This window comes from Pelophylax lessonae (assembly GCF_965119305.1).
Source record: "Pelophylax lessonae genome assembly, chromosome: 7".
NCBI lineage: Eukaryota > Metazoa > Chordata > Amphibia > Anura > Ranidae > Pelophylax > Pelophylax lessonae.
In genome coordinates, this window is record NC_138774.1 from 205,201,189 (window position 1) to 205,218,287 (window position 17,099).

The 17,099-nt window shown below is 46.1% G+C and overlaps 1 protein-coding gene across 2 annotated transcripts in view; it reads right to left on the reverse strand.

Moving 5' to 3' along the window:
- Positions 1-5,150: 5,150 nt before the first annotated feature.
- The window catches only part of RNF208 (ring finger protein 208), a 43,519-nt gene continuing 31,570 nt past the window's right edge, over positions 5,151-17,099 (reverse strand). For both annotated transcript variants that reach the window (XM_082264702.1, XM_082264703.1), the window contains exon 2: positions 5,151-7,645. In XM_082264702.1, coding sequence (XP_082120828.1) covers positions 6,129-6,926 — 798 coding nt within the window. In that variant the 5' untranslated portion in view covers positions 6,927-7,645 and the 3' untranslated portion in view covers positions 5,151-6,128. The remainder of the gene's footprint in view (positions 7,646-17,099) is intronic.

Consider the following 17,099-nt stretch of genomic DNA (forward strand, 5'->3'; position numbering starts at 1 on the left):
TGATGGGTCTGTGATGTGACAAGGGGCGGGGTCTCCAGGTGAAGTCACTGCATAGCCATGCCACATAGGTATATAAGAACTGTCAGACATCGGAGCCGCCAGAAAGACGGGAGCCTGCGTTGGAGCGTCAGTCATAATTGACGTTGAAGCTACCATGGGGGACATTATTCTTTTTTAATAAAGTACTTATCAAAAACTGCCTCCTGTTTTTCTTACACTACACAGTTTTTTTTTTTTTTTTGGTGAATGGGTAGGGGTACTATGTACCCCATACTCATTCACATGGGGGGCAGGATTCAGATTCCAATAAGCCCCCTGCCCGCAAATCCCTACAACCACCGCCCAAGGTTGTGGGGAAGAGACCCTTGTCTACATCAACATGGCAACAAGGTGCTATGAGGTGGGGGAGCAGAGCCCCCCCTGCCCCAAAGCACCCCCTATGTTGAGGGCATGTGGCCTGGCATAGTTCAGGATGGGGGGGGCGCTTGCTCCAACCCTTTTCTGGCCTGCCAAGCTGCATGCTCAGATAAGGGTCTGGTATGGCTTATGGATTTTGGGGGGGACCCCACGCTCTGTGCAATACAACTACATAGAACAGATGAGCATACCCTCTTTTTTTTATTTCAGCAACAAAAATTAGCTTTACAACTACTCTAAAGATTGAGGACTAATTGATCCACAGTGCCTGCAGCTACAGATGTCTGTGAGGGCTTGTTTTAAAGCGGTAGTAAATGGCTGTGTTTTTTGTAACCTGCAAGGTAAAGCCATAATGTGCTAGTATGCATGACATACTAGCACCCTATGTAAAACTTACGTGAATACAAAGCCTTCCAGCGATGAGTTGTCACCTTCTAGGTTTGTGGACTCTGGTTGTGTGAGTGGCTGAAGCCGTAATTATGTCACTTCAGCACATGCACGCAGGAGCCGCCCTTTGCGGCACAGGACGGCGCATGTGCTGGTGATTGGTGATGTCACCGGCTGCATGTACAGTAAATATCTCCTAAATGGTGAACGGTTAGGAGATATTTACATTACCTATAGGTAAGCCTTATTATAGGCTTACCTATAGGTAAAAGTCAGAGATGGGAGTTTACTCCCACTTTAAAACCAATTTATTGTTTGTTGAGAATGTGCATGTGCATTATTGTGTTGAATGTCTATAATCTGGCAACAATTTCACTTTAAGGCCTTACTGGCTGTACATGCACACATAGGCTTTTAAAGGTGTTTAGAGGCAAAAAAAACAATATCATTGCATCCAGGAGCAGCAGAGTTTTGGCAGAAAAAATGCTGGATGCTTCTAAACACATGTAAACGTGTGTTAATGCTAGGCACATTTAGTGCTTTAGCATTAATTCATTTCAATGGGCAAAATAAATTATTATTCTGGCCAATGAAATAAGTAACACCCAAACGCTTGATGCAGTGAAGAGTGCTTAAATGCGTTACACACTTTTTTACAAGCGTCAAGTGTTTTTTTCTGCCAAAATGCCCCTGCCAGGAGGAAAGACATCTAGGAGAGATAGAAATACGTCCAGTGTGCATGAGGCCTTAAAGTGTTTAACCCAAATGTACTAAAACTGTAATACTGTATGAACCAAGTACCTCTGAGCCCCCTCCTTCCAATTCACAACAATGGAAGCCTGATGGCATAAACACATAGGAGCTACCATGGCTTGTTCTTGATGATGCATGCTCTGGGTTAGGTAATCATCCACTTACCAACTTCTCTGCCTCATAAAACCCTGGACTGCAGTGAATATGCATGTTGGAAATTCTCACTTTACCAGTGTTGATAATGAGGCAAGGATGAGGATGACAGGAAAAATAGAATTTTTTGTCTTACCGTAAAATCCATTTTTCTGATGTTCATTGACGGACAGCTCTTGACTGTAGGGTTATGCTTCCCCCTACAGGAGTAGGACACTAGGCAGAGAAAAAGCTTGAACATGCCTATGGGGCAGTCCCTGGGGGTATACTACAACTTACTGCTATAGGTATTCAGTTTTGTAACAAGTAGTGTCAGAAGGAAAAAAAAACCCAACTCCATAGAGGGGAGGGTGTTGTGTCTGTCAATGAACATCAGAGAAATGGATTTTACAGTAAGACAAAAATCCAATTTTCTCTTTCTTTCATTGACAGACACAGCTCTTCATCTTCTTGTACGTAGTAACGTCCTAAAGCAGTGTCAAACATCAGGGGTTTGAACAGCAGAAAAAAGGAAACTTCCCCAAGGTTAAACCTAGCCAATCAGGTAACCTGGAGCTCAACTGTCAACAACTGGAGCTAATCTGAAAAAAAACACCCTCAAAGAGGAAAAGTCCTCTAAACAACAGCCTGCAAAACTTTGCAGCCAAAAGAAGCATCCGCAGATGCCAGCACATCCACTTTATAAAACTTTGTGAATGTGTGTACAGACGACCAGGTAGCCGCCTGCAAACCTGCATCACTGACGCCTGACGATGAAAGTAGAGTGCGCCTTTACAGGGAAAGGAGGAACCTGACCCTTAATTGAATAACCCTGAACCACAGTCTGTCTGATCCATCTAGAAATGGTAACAGCAGAAGCAGCCAGCTCTTGCGAGGTCCATCCATGAGGGCAAAAAGTGAGTCTGATGTCCTAAAAGACTCCGTAGCTGCCAGATACACCCTTATTGCCAAAACCAAATCCAGGGAGTGCAAGGCAACTTCCTTAGGATGTTTAGGCTTGGGACACAGGGAGGAAAACACAATGTCATCATTCAGATGAAAGTCAGAGACGATCTTCTGAAGGACATGAACGCAGAACCTCCTTATCCCCGTGAACCACCAGGTAAGGTGAACGACAAGACAACGCCGCCAGTTCAGACATCCTTCGCGGTTGGCTTGGATCCCTTGTCTTGAGACCCTGAGGGATGAAAAAGTCGCTTGTGAGCCGTCTGCGACCAGAAGCCTGAGGAAGAAGAGAACTCTTTCCCCCTGTGAGGCCCTTGATGATGTCATCCATGGAAGCTCCAAACAAACGACCCTCCACGAATGGAAGTAGGCTGAAACCCGCAGCCTAAATTTTTTAAGGCACCCAGCCGCCAGGACGCGAGCCCCAGTGGAGCCAACCCAGGGGCAGCAGAGGGGAAGGCGGATGCCCAAACGGGAGGCAGTGGCATCAGCCACCCTCACAGGGATCACCTCACATAGTTTCCAGCGAGTATGCTGCAAAGCCTACATTTTTGACTAGATCTGGCAAAGTGGGGGTGCGTACTCGCGCATGGTAAAACATCTGCTCCCCCAGCCCAACTGCTGCAGGGAGCCCAGAGGACATCCCTGCCCTATTCACCAACCACCAGGATGGCAGGAACCCTGCTCAACCCCCCGTTGCACCCCAGGAAAACCCGGTCAGTAGCAACTTTAACCAGCCGCCCTTAAGAGCATGTGGAAACAGACAGCTCATAACCTCAATCAGGGAGGAGGGGGGGGGGGGGGTGTGAGGGGCCAAAAGACCCACAATAAAAACACACCAGGAACAGGGTGGGCACCGCTCCGGACAGGACACCGCTCCATCCTAATGTAGGTGCTGTCAGCCAGGAGGAAATGATGCAACTCAGGCCAAAGCTAGTTAGTATGCGCCCTCGCAAGACGTTTAACTGGCAGGTCATCCCCCGTCCAGTGGGGCTAGGCCACGGGTGAGAGAGAGGGGGGGGTGAGAGAGAGAGGGGGGTGAGAGAGAGAGAGGGGGGGGGGTTACAGAGAGAGAGGGGGGTGACGGAGAGAGAGAGGGGGTGACGTGGAGAGAGAGAAGAGGTGACAGGGAGAGAGAGGGGGGGGTGACAGGGAGAGAGAGTGCTGACAGGGAGAGAGGGTGCTGACAGGGAGAGAGGGTGCTGACAGGGAGAGAGGGGGGGGGGTGACAGGGAGAGAGAGGGAGGTAACAGGGAGAGAAGGGGGGTGACAGGGAGAGGAGAGGGTGTGACAGGGAGAGAGGGGGGGGGGGGCAGGAAGAGAAGGGGGGTTGACAGGGAGAGAAAGGGTGACAGGGAGAGAAGGGGGGTGACAGGGAGAGGAGAGGGTGTGACAGGGAGAGAGGGGGGACAGGAAGAGAGGGGGTTGACAGGGAGAGAGGGGGGGACAGGAAGAGAGGGGGGGACAGGAAGAGAAGGGGGTTGACAGGGAGAGAGAGGGGGGGTGACAGGGAGAGAGGGGGGGTGACAGGGAGAGGGGAGGTGACAGGGAGAGAGCGGGGGTGACAGGGAGAGAGAAGGAGTACCAGAGAAAGAGAGAGAGAAGGGGTGACACAGGTGCACATTATAATCTGTCAGGGTGAAGACTGGAAATCAGCTGACCGGGGGGGGGGGGGGGACATACAGGCTGCACACTACAGAGGGTGGTGGGGGGGGGGGGAGTATATCCAGGGCGGAAACTTGTTGAGCACAGCTCCCCGGGGGACACACAGCGGCTCTATGTACCTGAGAAGCTCCCAGAAGTCCAGGTAGGACAGGATCAGCAGCAGTGGGTCAGACGGCAGATTGGCCAGTCCCAGGTCCAGGGCCCCGGGGTCATCTTGGTGGCAACCCGCGGAGCAAGCGCGACTTCTCCTTTTCCCACCACCACACCACTCCCCATTGCAAGAAGCACGCGAACATGCCTGCCCCTTCCAGCTGCTGCCTGGAGTGGACACAGGGCTCCGGGATTGGAGCCGCATGCTGCCTGGGGGCGCCAGGGGTGCAGGCTGAGCGGAGGGCACAATTTTTTTGTGCCCCCCCCCTCGGCCTGCGCCCCTGGCGGGCACCGGTCTTGCCAACCCCTTGGTGCGCCCCTGGCAAGGAACTAGGTCCTTATTACTGACTAGGCAGAAAAAAACTGAATACCTATAGCAGGAAGTGGGAGTATACCCCCAGGGAATGCCCCATAGGCGTGTTTAAGCTTTTTCTCTGCCTAGTATCCTACTCCTGTAGGGGGCAGTATAACCCTATGGTCAAGAAGATGAAGAGCTGTGTCCATAAATGAACAAAAGAGAAAACAAGCTGGCAATGACAGCTAATATATGTCTAGCAGTTTGTCCCTAATCACAGTTAAACCGTAATGATTGCAACTACTTCCCTTTTTTTTCAAATATCCTCCTTTTCCATTAGATGGGAGTTCACTAAAAGGCAAAAAAAGACACAACGCAACAGAAGTGAGTGTGTTTGTAGCCATTTATACATTTGATGGATATTTCAGACTAGCTACAATAACAGTTGTCTCTTGTCAGCAAAGCTATTAAATAGCAGGGCTCCTTTCAAAAAAGAGAAACATGACATACCCTTCAACGGAAACAAGAGATAGACTCCTCCCACCCTGATTCTCCCATCAGAACACGTTGGTCACAAACCGACATTTCCTTTCTATTTCCACTGCAAAGATCACCAATATATTGCGCTGCAATCTACTGTAGACCTCTCCAGCGGTGAAAAGGTTAAACTGATGCAAGAAGGACCTGCAAAGTGGTTAATGCGGAGCAGTGATTTCTTTTTTTTTAGTTTTTTCTTTTTTATCTTTTTTCAAATACATACAATAATTTAAAATATATCATTTCTTATTATTTCATATTTGTTTTTGTCTTGGTCAGCAAATGAAACAAAAGCTTTGGCAAAACAATTTTGACAGAGAGAGAGATGACAGCAGTGTGCCCTACTGGTGTAGAGGGAATTCCAGGACAACCTCAGCCGATAACACCAGACTTTGTACGCCACCAAATGTTGTGCTTGGTACTGGGCTTAGGTGACACAGCTGGTTACAGAAAAAGAGACTTTTTACTGATATGGTCAAGTCACAGTCTATACCCGTCCATCCATGCCTATGTACATTGCCACTTAGAAAAGGTTGTTAGGAAAAGAGACAGATAAAAGAAGGGAGAAAAAGTGAAGGTTGGGGAAGACGAGAGAGAGAGAGAAAGAACGAGAGAGGGAGAGTTAGGACAGACAAACTACAAAGGGAAGCAAGTTCACCAAGATGAATTGTAAGATGTAAACTAAATTGGTTTAGATATCACTGTCAACCACAAAGTCTATTTGACCGATATGTAACAAAGTTTGGAGAGAAAGTTGGTTGCCGGTATCCAGTAGCTTTGGATTCCAATGTCGGCACTATCCCAGATAATACTGCTTGCCATATAGCTACATGATTGAACAGGAAGAGAGTGGATTACGAATCTGACAGCTGCAAGCTGCACCACAGTACTGGCGGAAGGTTTGATAACAGCTGCGGTCAGCTTCGCTGCTCCATTGCACCGGGTTGGCCGAGAGGGCTTCAGCTGGTAGCCGGTTGAGAATGCTGGTGTTGACAGCAAGGGCGGCTAGGCCATAGTCTGTAAAGAGCACCGTTTCCCGTTTACAGGTGGGGCAGGAAATAAACTTGTACTTCGGACAAGATTCATAGAGGATCTGAAGGCATTCCTCACAGACAGAGTGGAGACAGGACAAGATACGGGGCCTCTTGTTGGTGAAATTGTACATATGACCACAAGTCGGACACTCTAAAGGCTCACAAGGTGTGGACGGATGCAGCACATACTGGTTTACGATGACCTCATCAGACGGAGTTTTACGATGGTAACAAATCTCTGTGCTCGCCTTCCGTTGTCCGGGGTAGATCTTTTCTCGCCGCGGCGGAGGAGGTGTCCGTGGAAGCCCCAAAGTGCCTGGAGTGCCCTCGAGACTGGGCATCTCCCCGCAGGCCTGGTTGACGATAATTTCTGATTCTGAAGGCCAGGCCCGTTTGGCAACTAGAGGAGGTTCCCTCCGTGATGGAGGACCGTACCGCGGCTGAGAGTTCTGGCATTCAGAGAACTTCTCTGCCTGTATGATCTTCATGGCCTCCATTTTGATGATGACCTGTTGCCCTTTCAGACAGGACATAAGAATTTTTTTCACATTACTGTCCGCAACTTTGTTTTCTCCTAGAGCCCCCTGCATGTGGCTAGTGGGATGTGGAATCGTTCTAACACTTAAAATTTTCTATTTGGCAAAACGTTGCTTCTGGAGAAGCCTCTGTTAGTAGGTTGACCTAAAGGGATGTCCATGCTCTCCAGCACCTTGGCGTAATCTAACAGTCAATGACGCAAACACAGGTGATAAGTCTCCAAGCAATTCTGTAGGTTTTGTGCAAGGTCCAGAATCCGTAAGATGTCAATGTATCACAGTATTTTAAAGTTGTAATCCAAGATCTATTTTTAAATATCTCCACTTCTTGAACTTGTGGAGGAGATGTGGATCCTGAAAATTTCCAGGCAACCGTGTTCCTTGAAGACAGGCTTATCTGTACAACAACATCACATCAAGGGCAGCATGTACCTTGTTAGCAGGTGCTCCACCTCTCTGTGCTTTATTGCTGTTTGTGTGCAGGGCTGGAGCAAGGCTAAAGAATGTTTTAGCAAATTCCTTTCTTCTGACAGCCTCCTTTGCTCCCACCAGCAGGTCAGTTACATTCCAGGAGGCTGAAGATCTCTGTGCAAGGTTGGCATGGGTTAGATTCATATATCCTGTTTGAGTCTCAGGGCAAGAGGTGGAGTCATAAAACCTTGCTGGCTCTAGATGGAATCTTCAATAAAGAAGGAGCTGAGTCTACCTCGGTCAATGATTACCTCCGCTACTGCTGAATCGTCACGTAGGGGACCCTCTGTTTCTGCAAGCACCTGTGCAAAAATAATAAAGAGAATGTTAACCTGAAGGACAGCAAGTAAAATTTTACAGTTGTTAAACATTCAAGTATTTTAAAGAGTTTTAATAACTTTCCTGGCTGAATATGTAAGTTCTTTAGAAATTAAAAACACCTAAAAACTGACCAAAATAAGATGCAATATAGATCCTTCGGCACATCATAAACGTGTATTCCAGCTGTGTGTTTAGTCTCTTGCCTGGAGTTCAGAGTTAACATAAAGTCAGTTTAATAAAAGCATAGGACAGCATTTACAAGAGGCTGGTGGCTTTTGCTTTATGTAAATGAAGTGTCAAAATATTCAACGGAAAATCTTGAGAGAACAAGAGACAAAAACAGTTTCACTTCCTATTTTTTTACTTTGGGGACGGTTTACCTGCCAGCTCATCACCTTCTTTGTGGTAGTGTGGTTGTTGCAGCTTACAATACGCAAATCATAATTCTCCACAATTCTCTACTAAAGGTGGCCGAAGATGGATCATTACTCCATCTACACGAGTGAGATGGGTAAATCGGAGTTCCGGCCACAAAATCGACCTAGTCGATTTTGGGCCATCCACTTGCTCTTGGTCACCTGAAAAACAAATAGATAGTTACGATTTTTTTTTTTTGTTTACTTACCTTGTTATTGAAGAATAATATACTCACCTTTCTCTTCCACTTCCTCCCTCTGTGGCCGCGGCCCGCGCCGTCACTTCCTCTTTGCATTGATTGCTGGGAGCTGAACGTCATCGCTCCCAAGAATCAATGCGCCTGCACCGGCCCCGCTCGTCACTTTCGGTGCGGCGCCTTATTCCCTGCTAAACGGCTTCTGGGCATGCCCAGAAGCTGTGGAGGGATGATGCGCCTGCACCGAAAGTGACGAGCGGGGCTGGTGCAGGCGCATTCTGGGAGAAGAGGACACGGAAGAGGATGCAGAAGAGGACGCGCTGGCTTCAGCTGCCCACATCCGAGATGGCAGCGCTGGAGAAGAAATTTTCAAGGTAAGTATTTCTTCTAAAAGGTAAGTGCGACCCGGGACAGTACAGAGGCTATCCATTGTGGAATGTACTAGCCCTGACTGTCCCGGGGGTATTTTTAGCTAAATTTCACCCCCGTGGCCGGAACTCCGCTCACCCTTTGGGACACTGTATTTTGACAGCAGGATTCTCGGCTATCAGGACACTAATCAGTGGCTGCCAATTGGCTGCAACCATTAATCAACAAAAGTTTTCCAACATTCCCATTTGACAAAAGTGGTTCTAATGATTTACTTCTGTTGAACAGGAATGCCTACACATTGATCGAAATTCAGCTGGTCCCTGCAGAACTGTGTCCCGTGACACAGGAAAAGAATTGGCCAGGCCAGGCTCTCCTCACCAGACGATAAGTGCTGATCGTAGTGGTAATTGTACCCACACTGTGGTATGGTGACCCCCACCTGCTACAGGAAATGTCTGGACTAGATGACCAGCAGCTAAACTGGTTTACCCAATGCCAGTGAAAGAAGGGGGTACCACCATATCTCCCAACCTTTTGAGATGGGAACGAGGGACACCTACTAGCAAACATATGAAGGCATTTGACATACCCACTGCCACGCCACCCCTTAAAGGAGAATTAACAAAAAAAAAAGATTAAACACACAAGTGCTTTTTTTTTTTTTTTTTTACCACTACTATTCCTTTATATTCGCTTTGGAAATTTACAAATGCAGCAATTTAGAAATTGAATGAAAGGTTTAGCACTGGGAAACACTTTTTGAAAGATAAAGAGTGCATTTTATATCCAACTTTACCGATCAGACCAGAATGAGGGACAAATGAGGAGGAAGGAGGGACAGAGGGACATTGCTCCAAATCAGAGACAGTCTCTTGAAATCGGGGACAGTTGGGAGCTATGGGTATCACTAGGAAACCAAAATGGGAACATTTTGTATTAGATTTGAGTTGTTATATTATGTTATGCCGTTTCCTTTTGGTTAATGCTATCAGAACACAAACAAGCTCACATAGTCCATTCAGTGATGCAAAAAATAAAGCAATTACAAGGACCACAGCATATCTGCAAACAGCATAATTTGAGGTGCATCATATTCTTTGGTTACACATTCTTTGGATGAGGGAATCTCCCCCTTTGAGACACTGTATTTTGACAGTAGGACTGTCCACTCTCTCAGTACACTGATTAGTGGCTACCGATTGGTTACAGCTGCTGATCGGCAAAAAAAATTTCCAACACTCCTGTTTGACAAAAATTGATCTAATGCAGCGGTCACTAAATGGCGGCCCGCGGTCCATTGGCGGCCCGCGCGATGCTTCCGCCCGGACCGCCACCTGTATTCTGCCCCCTCCTCACTGCGGCTCCCGGCTCACTTGCAGCCGGTGTCCTGTCAGGCCGCGAGCCGCGAGTAGGGGCGTGACGTCACGCGCGCGCCCTGCCCCCTGCTCCTGACTGATAGACATTGCGGTGTCCTGTCGGGCCGCGAGTAGGGGCGTGATGTCACTCGCGCGTCCCGCCCCCTGCTCCTGACTGCGGCTTCCTCTAAGCAGGGCAGCGAGCTAGGGTGTGACACTATGTGCACGCCCCGCCCCCCTGTTCGCGGCTTTTGGACAGCTCCTGGCTCCAGATATGTGGAGCACATTTTTAGAGGGGAATATCTGCATTTAAAAAAAAACCTCTCAAGCTTTAACAAGTGTGCAGACAAGTGGCATATTTTGTTGTGCTCATTAGAGTGCCCCATAAAAGAAACAAAATATGCCCATCAGAGTACTCCCTTGACATAAAATGTGCCCCATATTTTATGCTAAGGGACAAGCTGATGGGCATATTTTATGTTAAGGGGCACGTTAATGGGCATATTTTATGTTGAGCGCAACGCTGATTTACACGTTTTGTTTTGCCCATCAGAATGCCCCCTAACATAAAATGTGCCCATCAGAGTGCCCCTTATTTTATGTTAATGGTCACGCTGATGGGAATATTTTATGTTAAGGGGCACTCTGATGTGCATATTTATGCTGTGGTACACACTGATGGGCATATTTTATGTTAAGGGGCACTCTGATGGACATATTTATGCTATGGGGAACTCTAATGGGCATATTTTATGTTAAGAGCAACGCTGATTTACACGTTTTCTTTTGCCCATCAGCGATCCCACCATCATAAAATATGCCCATCAGGGTGCCCCCTAACATAAAATGTGCCCATCAGCATGACCCTTAACATAAAATATGCCCATCAGCGTGCCCCTTATTTTATGTTAAGGGTCACGCTGATGGGCAAATGTTATGCTAAGGGGCACGCTGATGAGCATATTTTATGTTAAGGGTCACGCTGGTGGGCACATTTTGTTCTGCCCCTCAGAGTGCCCCTAACATAAAATGTGCCCATCAGCTTGCCCCTTATTTTATGTTAAGGGTCATGCTGATGGGCATATTTTATGTTAAGGGGCATGCTGATGTGCATATTTATGCTGTAGTACACACTGATGGGCATATTTTATGTTAAGGGGCATGCTGATGTGCATATTTATGCTGTGGTACACTCTGATGGACATATTTATGCTATGGGGCACACTGATGGGCATTTTTTATGTTAAGGGGCACTCTAATAGGCATATTTTATGTTAAGAGCAACGCTGATTTACACGTTTTGTTTTGCCCATCAGCGTGCCCCCTAACAAAATGTGCCCATCAGAGTGCCCCCTAACATAAAATGTGCCCATCAGCGTGCCCCCTAACATAAAATGTGCCCATCAGAGTGCCCCCTAACACAAAATGTGCCCATCAGCGTGCCCCTTATTTTATGTTAAGGGTCACGCTGATGGGCAAATTTTATGCTAAGGGTCACGCTCTCGGACACATTTTATGTTAAGGGGCACTCAAATGGGCATATTTTATGTTAAGAACAACGCTGATGAACACGTTTTGTTTTGCCCATCTTTCTGAGTCATAGCACAGACTTCAGATCCGGACCTCGGCCCAAAGAAAATTTTAGCGACCGGACCTCCTTGAATTTTAATTCATTACCTCTGATCTAATGGATCACAATTCAGCTGGTCACTGCTGAACCGGCCGAATTTCAACCCATCTATGGCCAGATTTAGAGAAATTCAACTACTTTGCAATGATTTCTAATTGTCTAGAGCAGGGGTCTCCAAACCAGAGATGTATAGTAACTAAGTAGAACTACTTCACTATTGTACTTAAGTACTGAAAGGCGGTATCTGTACTTTCCTAGAGTAGAATTTTTTTCTCCTACTTCCACTTTTACTTCACTACATTTTTTCAATGATTTCAATACTTCTACTCCGATATTTTTTTTTTTGTGCTGCATAGTTACTCGTTACAATTATAAAAATTACCACTGCCAGAACAGTAGATGGCAGGTTTCATGAAGCTCAAAACATGTGTATTATCAGCGCATACGAAAATAAATGCTACTGTATGTATAAATAAAAGCTGCATTTGAAAAAATAAAAACAATATGATGTTCAAACTTTTGACTTCTTTCTTTAATAACTACATAACACAGTACTTGTACTTTTACTTTCAGTACTTGAGTAGCAATTTTGTTTTCAAAACTACTGGTACTTTTACTTTCAGTACTTGAGTAGCAAATTTTTTTAAAAAACTACTTGCAATACTTAAGTACAAAAAATGTTGAATGCTTTAGTACTTCTACTCAAGTCACTTTTTGATCGAGCACTTGTACTTTTACTCAAGTATGGGTTTCGAGTACTTTATACAACTCTTCTCCAAACTTCCTAAAGCAAGGGACAGTTTACTTTTCTTCAGACTTTAGGGGGGCCGAACTGTGCCCAATGTGAGGAAAAAACGCCCAATCTTTGATATTAGGGGGAAAAATAGTTGGAGTCAGTGGGAGGAATAGTGCCCCATTTTTGTTGTTAATAGAAGGATTTATGCCCCATCGTTGGTGTCGGTGGAAGGAATTATTCCTCAAGGGCTGCATAAAGGCAAGCAAAAGGCTGCATCCTGCCCCAGGGCCACAGTTTGGAGATCACTTGTCCAGAGAATTATCACTGAATTTGAAGACTTTCAACTTGAGTTCCAATTAATACTCCAGGATTGTAGAAAATAGTGTTGAGAGTTGAGTTTTCCTTTAACTTTGATCCAGGGTGTCAAGGGGCTTTGTGTGCTTTCGTCACATAACAATTGCTCAACAAGACTGGAACATCCTGAGTCTTCGGGAACACTGCCGGAAATTTCACCAGCCCGTTCCAAGTTCTACAATATAAGTCCCATGACACAGGAAAAGCATTGGCCAGGCTCTTCTCGCCCATGAACAATAAGTGCTGATTGTAGCGATAATTGTACCCCCCCCCTCTATGGTGACCCCACCTGCTACAGGAAATGTCCGGACTAGATGACTAGCAGCTAAACTGGTTTACCCAATGCCAGGGAAAGGAGGGGGTACCACTAGGGAACCAAAATGTAAACATTTTTTATTACATTGAAGTTTTAGCCCAGTTTAATTCCTGTATTATGTTGTTGTGCCCTTTCCCTTTGGTAATGTTATCAGAACACAAACAAGCTCACATAGTCCAGTTAATGATGCAAAAATAAAGCAATCTGCAGTTACAAGGACCACCGCCTAACTGCAAACAGCATCATTTGATGTGTATCATATTCTTTGGTTACAAAATGACTTCCATACTATATATGACTGCTTTGCTCTGAAAACAGGGACTCCCATTTTCTAAACCTAAAATATTTTCTTAGGAGGCTTAGCTCTTTCCTGACATTCTCATGTCTTCATTGCTTGTCTGTTGTTTTTCATGCCTGAACTGTGTCTGGTTTGGTCTGCTTTCTCAACACATTTCCCACTCACCACCAGTACATATAATACTCTATAGCAGCTTCTGTCAATTGGGGTTCCATTAAACCCAAGGGTTCATCCATAGGTTTATAGGAGTTCCTTGTGCAAGGAGCAAATTCTGCCTCTCAGATGAGTAACAACTGACACCAATGATGTTTAGGGGAGAATTCTTCCCACTGAGCACCAATGTAAGGCGCATTCTTCCCACTGAACACCAATGTAAGGAGCATTCTTCCCACTGACCACCAATGTAAGGCGCATTCTTCCCACTGACCACCAATGTAAGGAGTATTCTTCCAGCTGAGCACCAATGTAAGAAACATTCTACCTACTGAGCACCAATGTAAGGAGCATTCTTCTCACTGAGCACCAATGTAAGGAGCATTCTTCCCACTGACCACCAATGTAAGGAGTATTCTTCCAGCTGAGCACCAATGTAAGAAACATTCTACCTACTGAGTACCAATGTAAGGAGCATTCTTCCCACTGAGCACCAATGGAAGGAGCATTCTTCCCACTGAGCACCAATGTAAGGAGTATTCTTACAGCTGAGCACCAATGAGAGGAACATTCTTACCATTGATCACCAATGAGAAGAACATTCTTCTTACTAACCACCAATGTTGAGAGTATTCTTCCCACTGACCACCAATGTAAGGAGCATTCTTCCCACTGACCATGAATGTAAGAAGCATTCTTCCCACTGATCAGCAAAGAGAAGAGGATTATTTTCACTGACAATGAATGAAAAGAGCAAACGCCCCACTGATCACCAATATAAAAAGCAATAGTTTCACTGACCACAAATGTAAGAAACATTCTTTCCAATTTTGTTTATTAAAAGTCTTGCAATCAATAAGCATAAAATCAATATACATAAATAAATATATACATATTTACATGAAAAGGGGGGAAAAAAATACATAGCAAATTCTGCTCTCAAATAAAGACTGCCTTTACAGCAAAAACAAAACTCACATCATGAAACACATCATTACCGGGAAAAATAATCTTAATAAGACTCACACCACCACACCAGACATCAAACCTGCGAGGTCAAGAAACAAAACCACTCCCATTATGCATGCAGCCCTTCTTCAAAAATGAAGATATTAACTAACAAAAGCTAAGGGCGTGAAAGAAATAGCATAGGAAAAAAGCTTTTCACCCAGAGATGGACAGTTCACCAAAAGCAGGTCTGATATTCCTCCACGCCCTTATCCAGACCGCTCGAGGCTCCCTGCCCTTCTCAAGACCCCGAATCTTCCCAACCTCACCCAAAATATCGTACACCACCACCTCGACAGGGAGGACTTTCTTCCGCAGGGTAATCTGGCACCGTGCATTCCACGTGAAGTAACGGACAACTATACTAACTAGAAAAAGTGTATCCAAATCAAAATCCCAGCAAGTCGGGAATGCCCCGTACACCCACTCCGCATAACTCATGCGATAGAGAAAGGGGATGCCTAGAGCCCTCCCCACCCTTTTATACACCTCTATGTTAAAGGGACACTGGAGCAAAAAGTGGTCCATAGACTCCACTTTACCAACACACTCCGCTCTAGGAAAATCCCGATCATCCACAGGGCGATGCTTCAGGTTCCCTCTCACATAGAGCCTTCCATGGAAAGCGAGCCAGGCTTGATCCCTAAACTTCAAAGGGATTCTTCCTAAGTTAATTAAACGCAACCCCTCCCTCATTACGGGGCCTGGGCAATCCCTTAAGGTCAGCGACACACTGAAAGCAGAGCCCAAAATCCTCTTCTCCAGAAGCTTTCTGGGGAGGGACTTGATATCCCCCACTGTCACCTGCCACTGCTTAAGTATTTTCAGACACGGGGCAACATAAGGCAAACTTGCCATGTCGGACTCTCAGACTTTTCACTGGCCTGCCATCTTCCCAGCATCGCAGAAAAGGCCTAAACCAAGATTGAAAAATACCCACCCATCCCGGCGGGGTCTCTGCTAACATATTACCAAGATTATACTTTAAAAAAAGCAGAGAAAAGAAAACTATAGGGTTGACCATTCCTAGACCACCCTCCCGCCTGGACAGGTAAGTTACATTGCGTTTGATCAGGTTCAGCCTATTTCCCCATAACAGTTGGAAAAAGCAGCTGTACACCCTTGCATAGAGAGATTCCGGCAAGATACAGACAAAGCTGACATATAAAAAGATTGGGATCAGGTAAGTTTTAATCAAGTCAACCCTTTCCCTCAAGGAAAGTTTCCATTTCTTCCAGCTTGCCACCTTGGCATTGGCATTCAACAACCTGCTTTCCCAATTTCGATGACCATAGTCACCAGGACCAAATTTGATGCCCAACACTTTAATTTCCTGCTGGGGCTCTGGGAAGGCATCCGGAAGTTCGAAGCTTTCACCCTCCTCACCCATCCAGAAAACTTCACTCTTTTCATGATTGATTTTAGAGCCAGAAGCCTCAGTGTACTGCTCTATCACAGAGACCACCTCCTGCGCCTCCTCCATCCCAGAGATAATAACAGACACGGCATAGGCCACGACCTTCAAAGGCGGCACACCAGCAATGCCCAAAGGCACCCCACACAACTATCCACTCTCTAACCTTCTTATGAAGGGGTCGATTGCGAATACATATAGCAGGGGGCTCAAAGGACACCCCTGGCGCACCCCAGAGCCAACCTCAAAAGGCCGTCCAACCCAACCATTAACAAGTGGGAAGCTCTCAGCCCCTTTATATAATGTTTTCAGCCAATCAATAAACCTCCCCTGCAGGCCGTATCTACCAAGTAGCAAATACAGGTACTCATGATTGACTCGATCAAAAGCCTTCGCCTGATCCAATGCCAGCAAGTACTTTCTCCATCCAGCAGCCCTGCATCGCTCCAAAGCCTCCCGGACAGCTAAAATTGCTGAAAAGGTACTTCTGCCCTGGACCGAGCAGTGCTGATGATTGGACAACAAATCGCCAAGATCTTTCTATCAACATTGAGAAGACTGATGGGGCGCCAGTTCTCAATTATTGAGGGGTCTTTACCTTTTGACAGAAGAATCACAGCGGATTGCCTCATGGAGGGAGGGAGAGAACCCTCTTCTAAACAGCTGTTATAAACCTCCGCTAAAAAGGGAGCCAGAATGGACTTAAAACACTTGTAAAATTCAGCTGTCAACCCATCTGGCCCAGGCGACTTTTTGGTAGCCAGCTTCTCTATAGCACGAACTACCTCATCCGCTGAAATTGGTTCTGTCAAATCCATCAAAGGCAATGTATCATTTCCCAATCCTGGAGTAGAATCCAGAAAGCTTTCCATCCTGTCCTGACTAAGGTCCTTTCTTCCCAGAAGGTCTGCGTAATATGACCTGAAGATCTCCAGGATCCCTGATCTGGACTTCACCAGGGAACCCGTACTACCTATGACCGTCTTAACTGCTATGCCTTGCTTACAGTTCTGGTAAGGATCAGGCGAGTGATATTTCCCATAATCTCTCTCCAGAACCAAGGAGGCATGCCGGTCGTATTGACACTTCCTAAGAAGAAGCTTTACCTCCGAGATCTCCCCTGGATCTCCTCCATACGAGACAAGACGATCAAGCTTCCTCCGCAAATGCTGGTAGGCAATATACA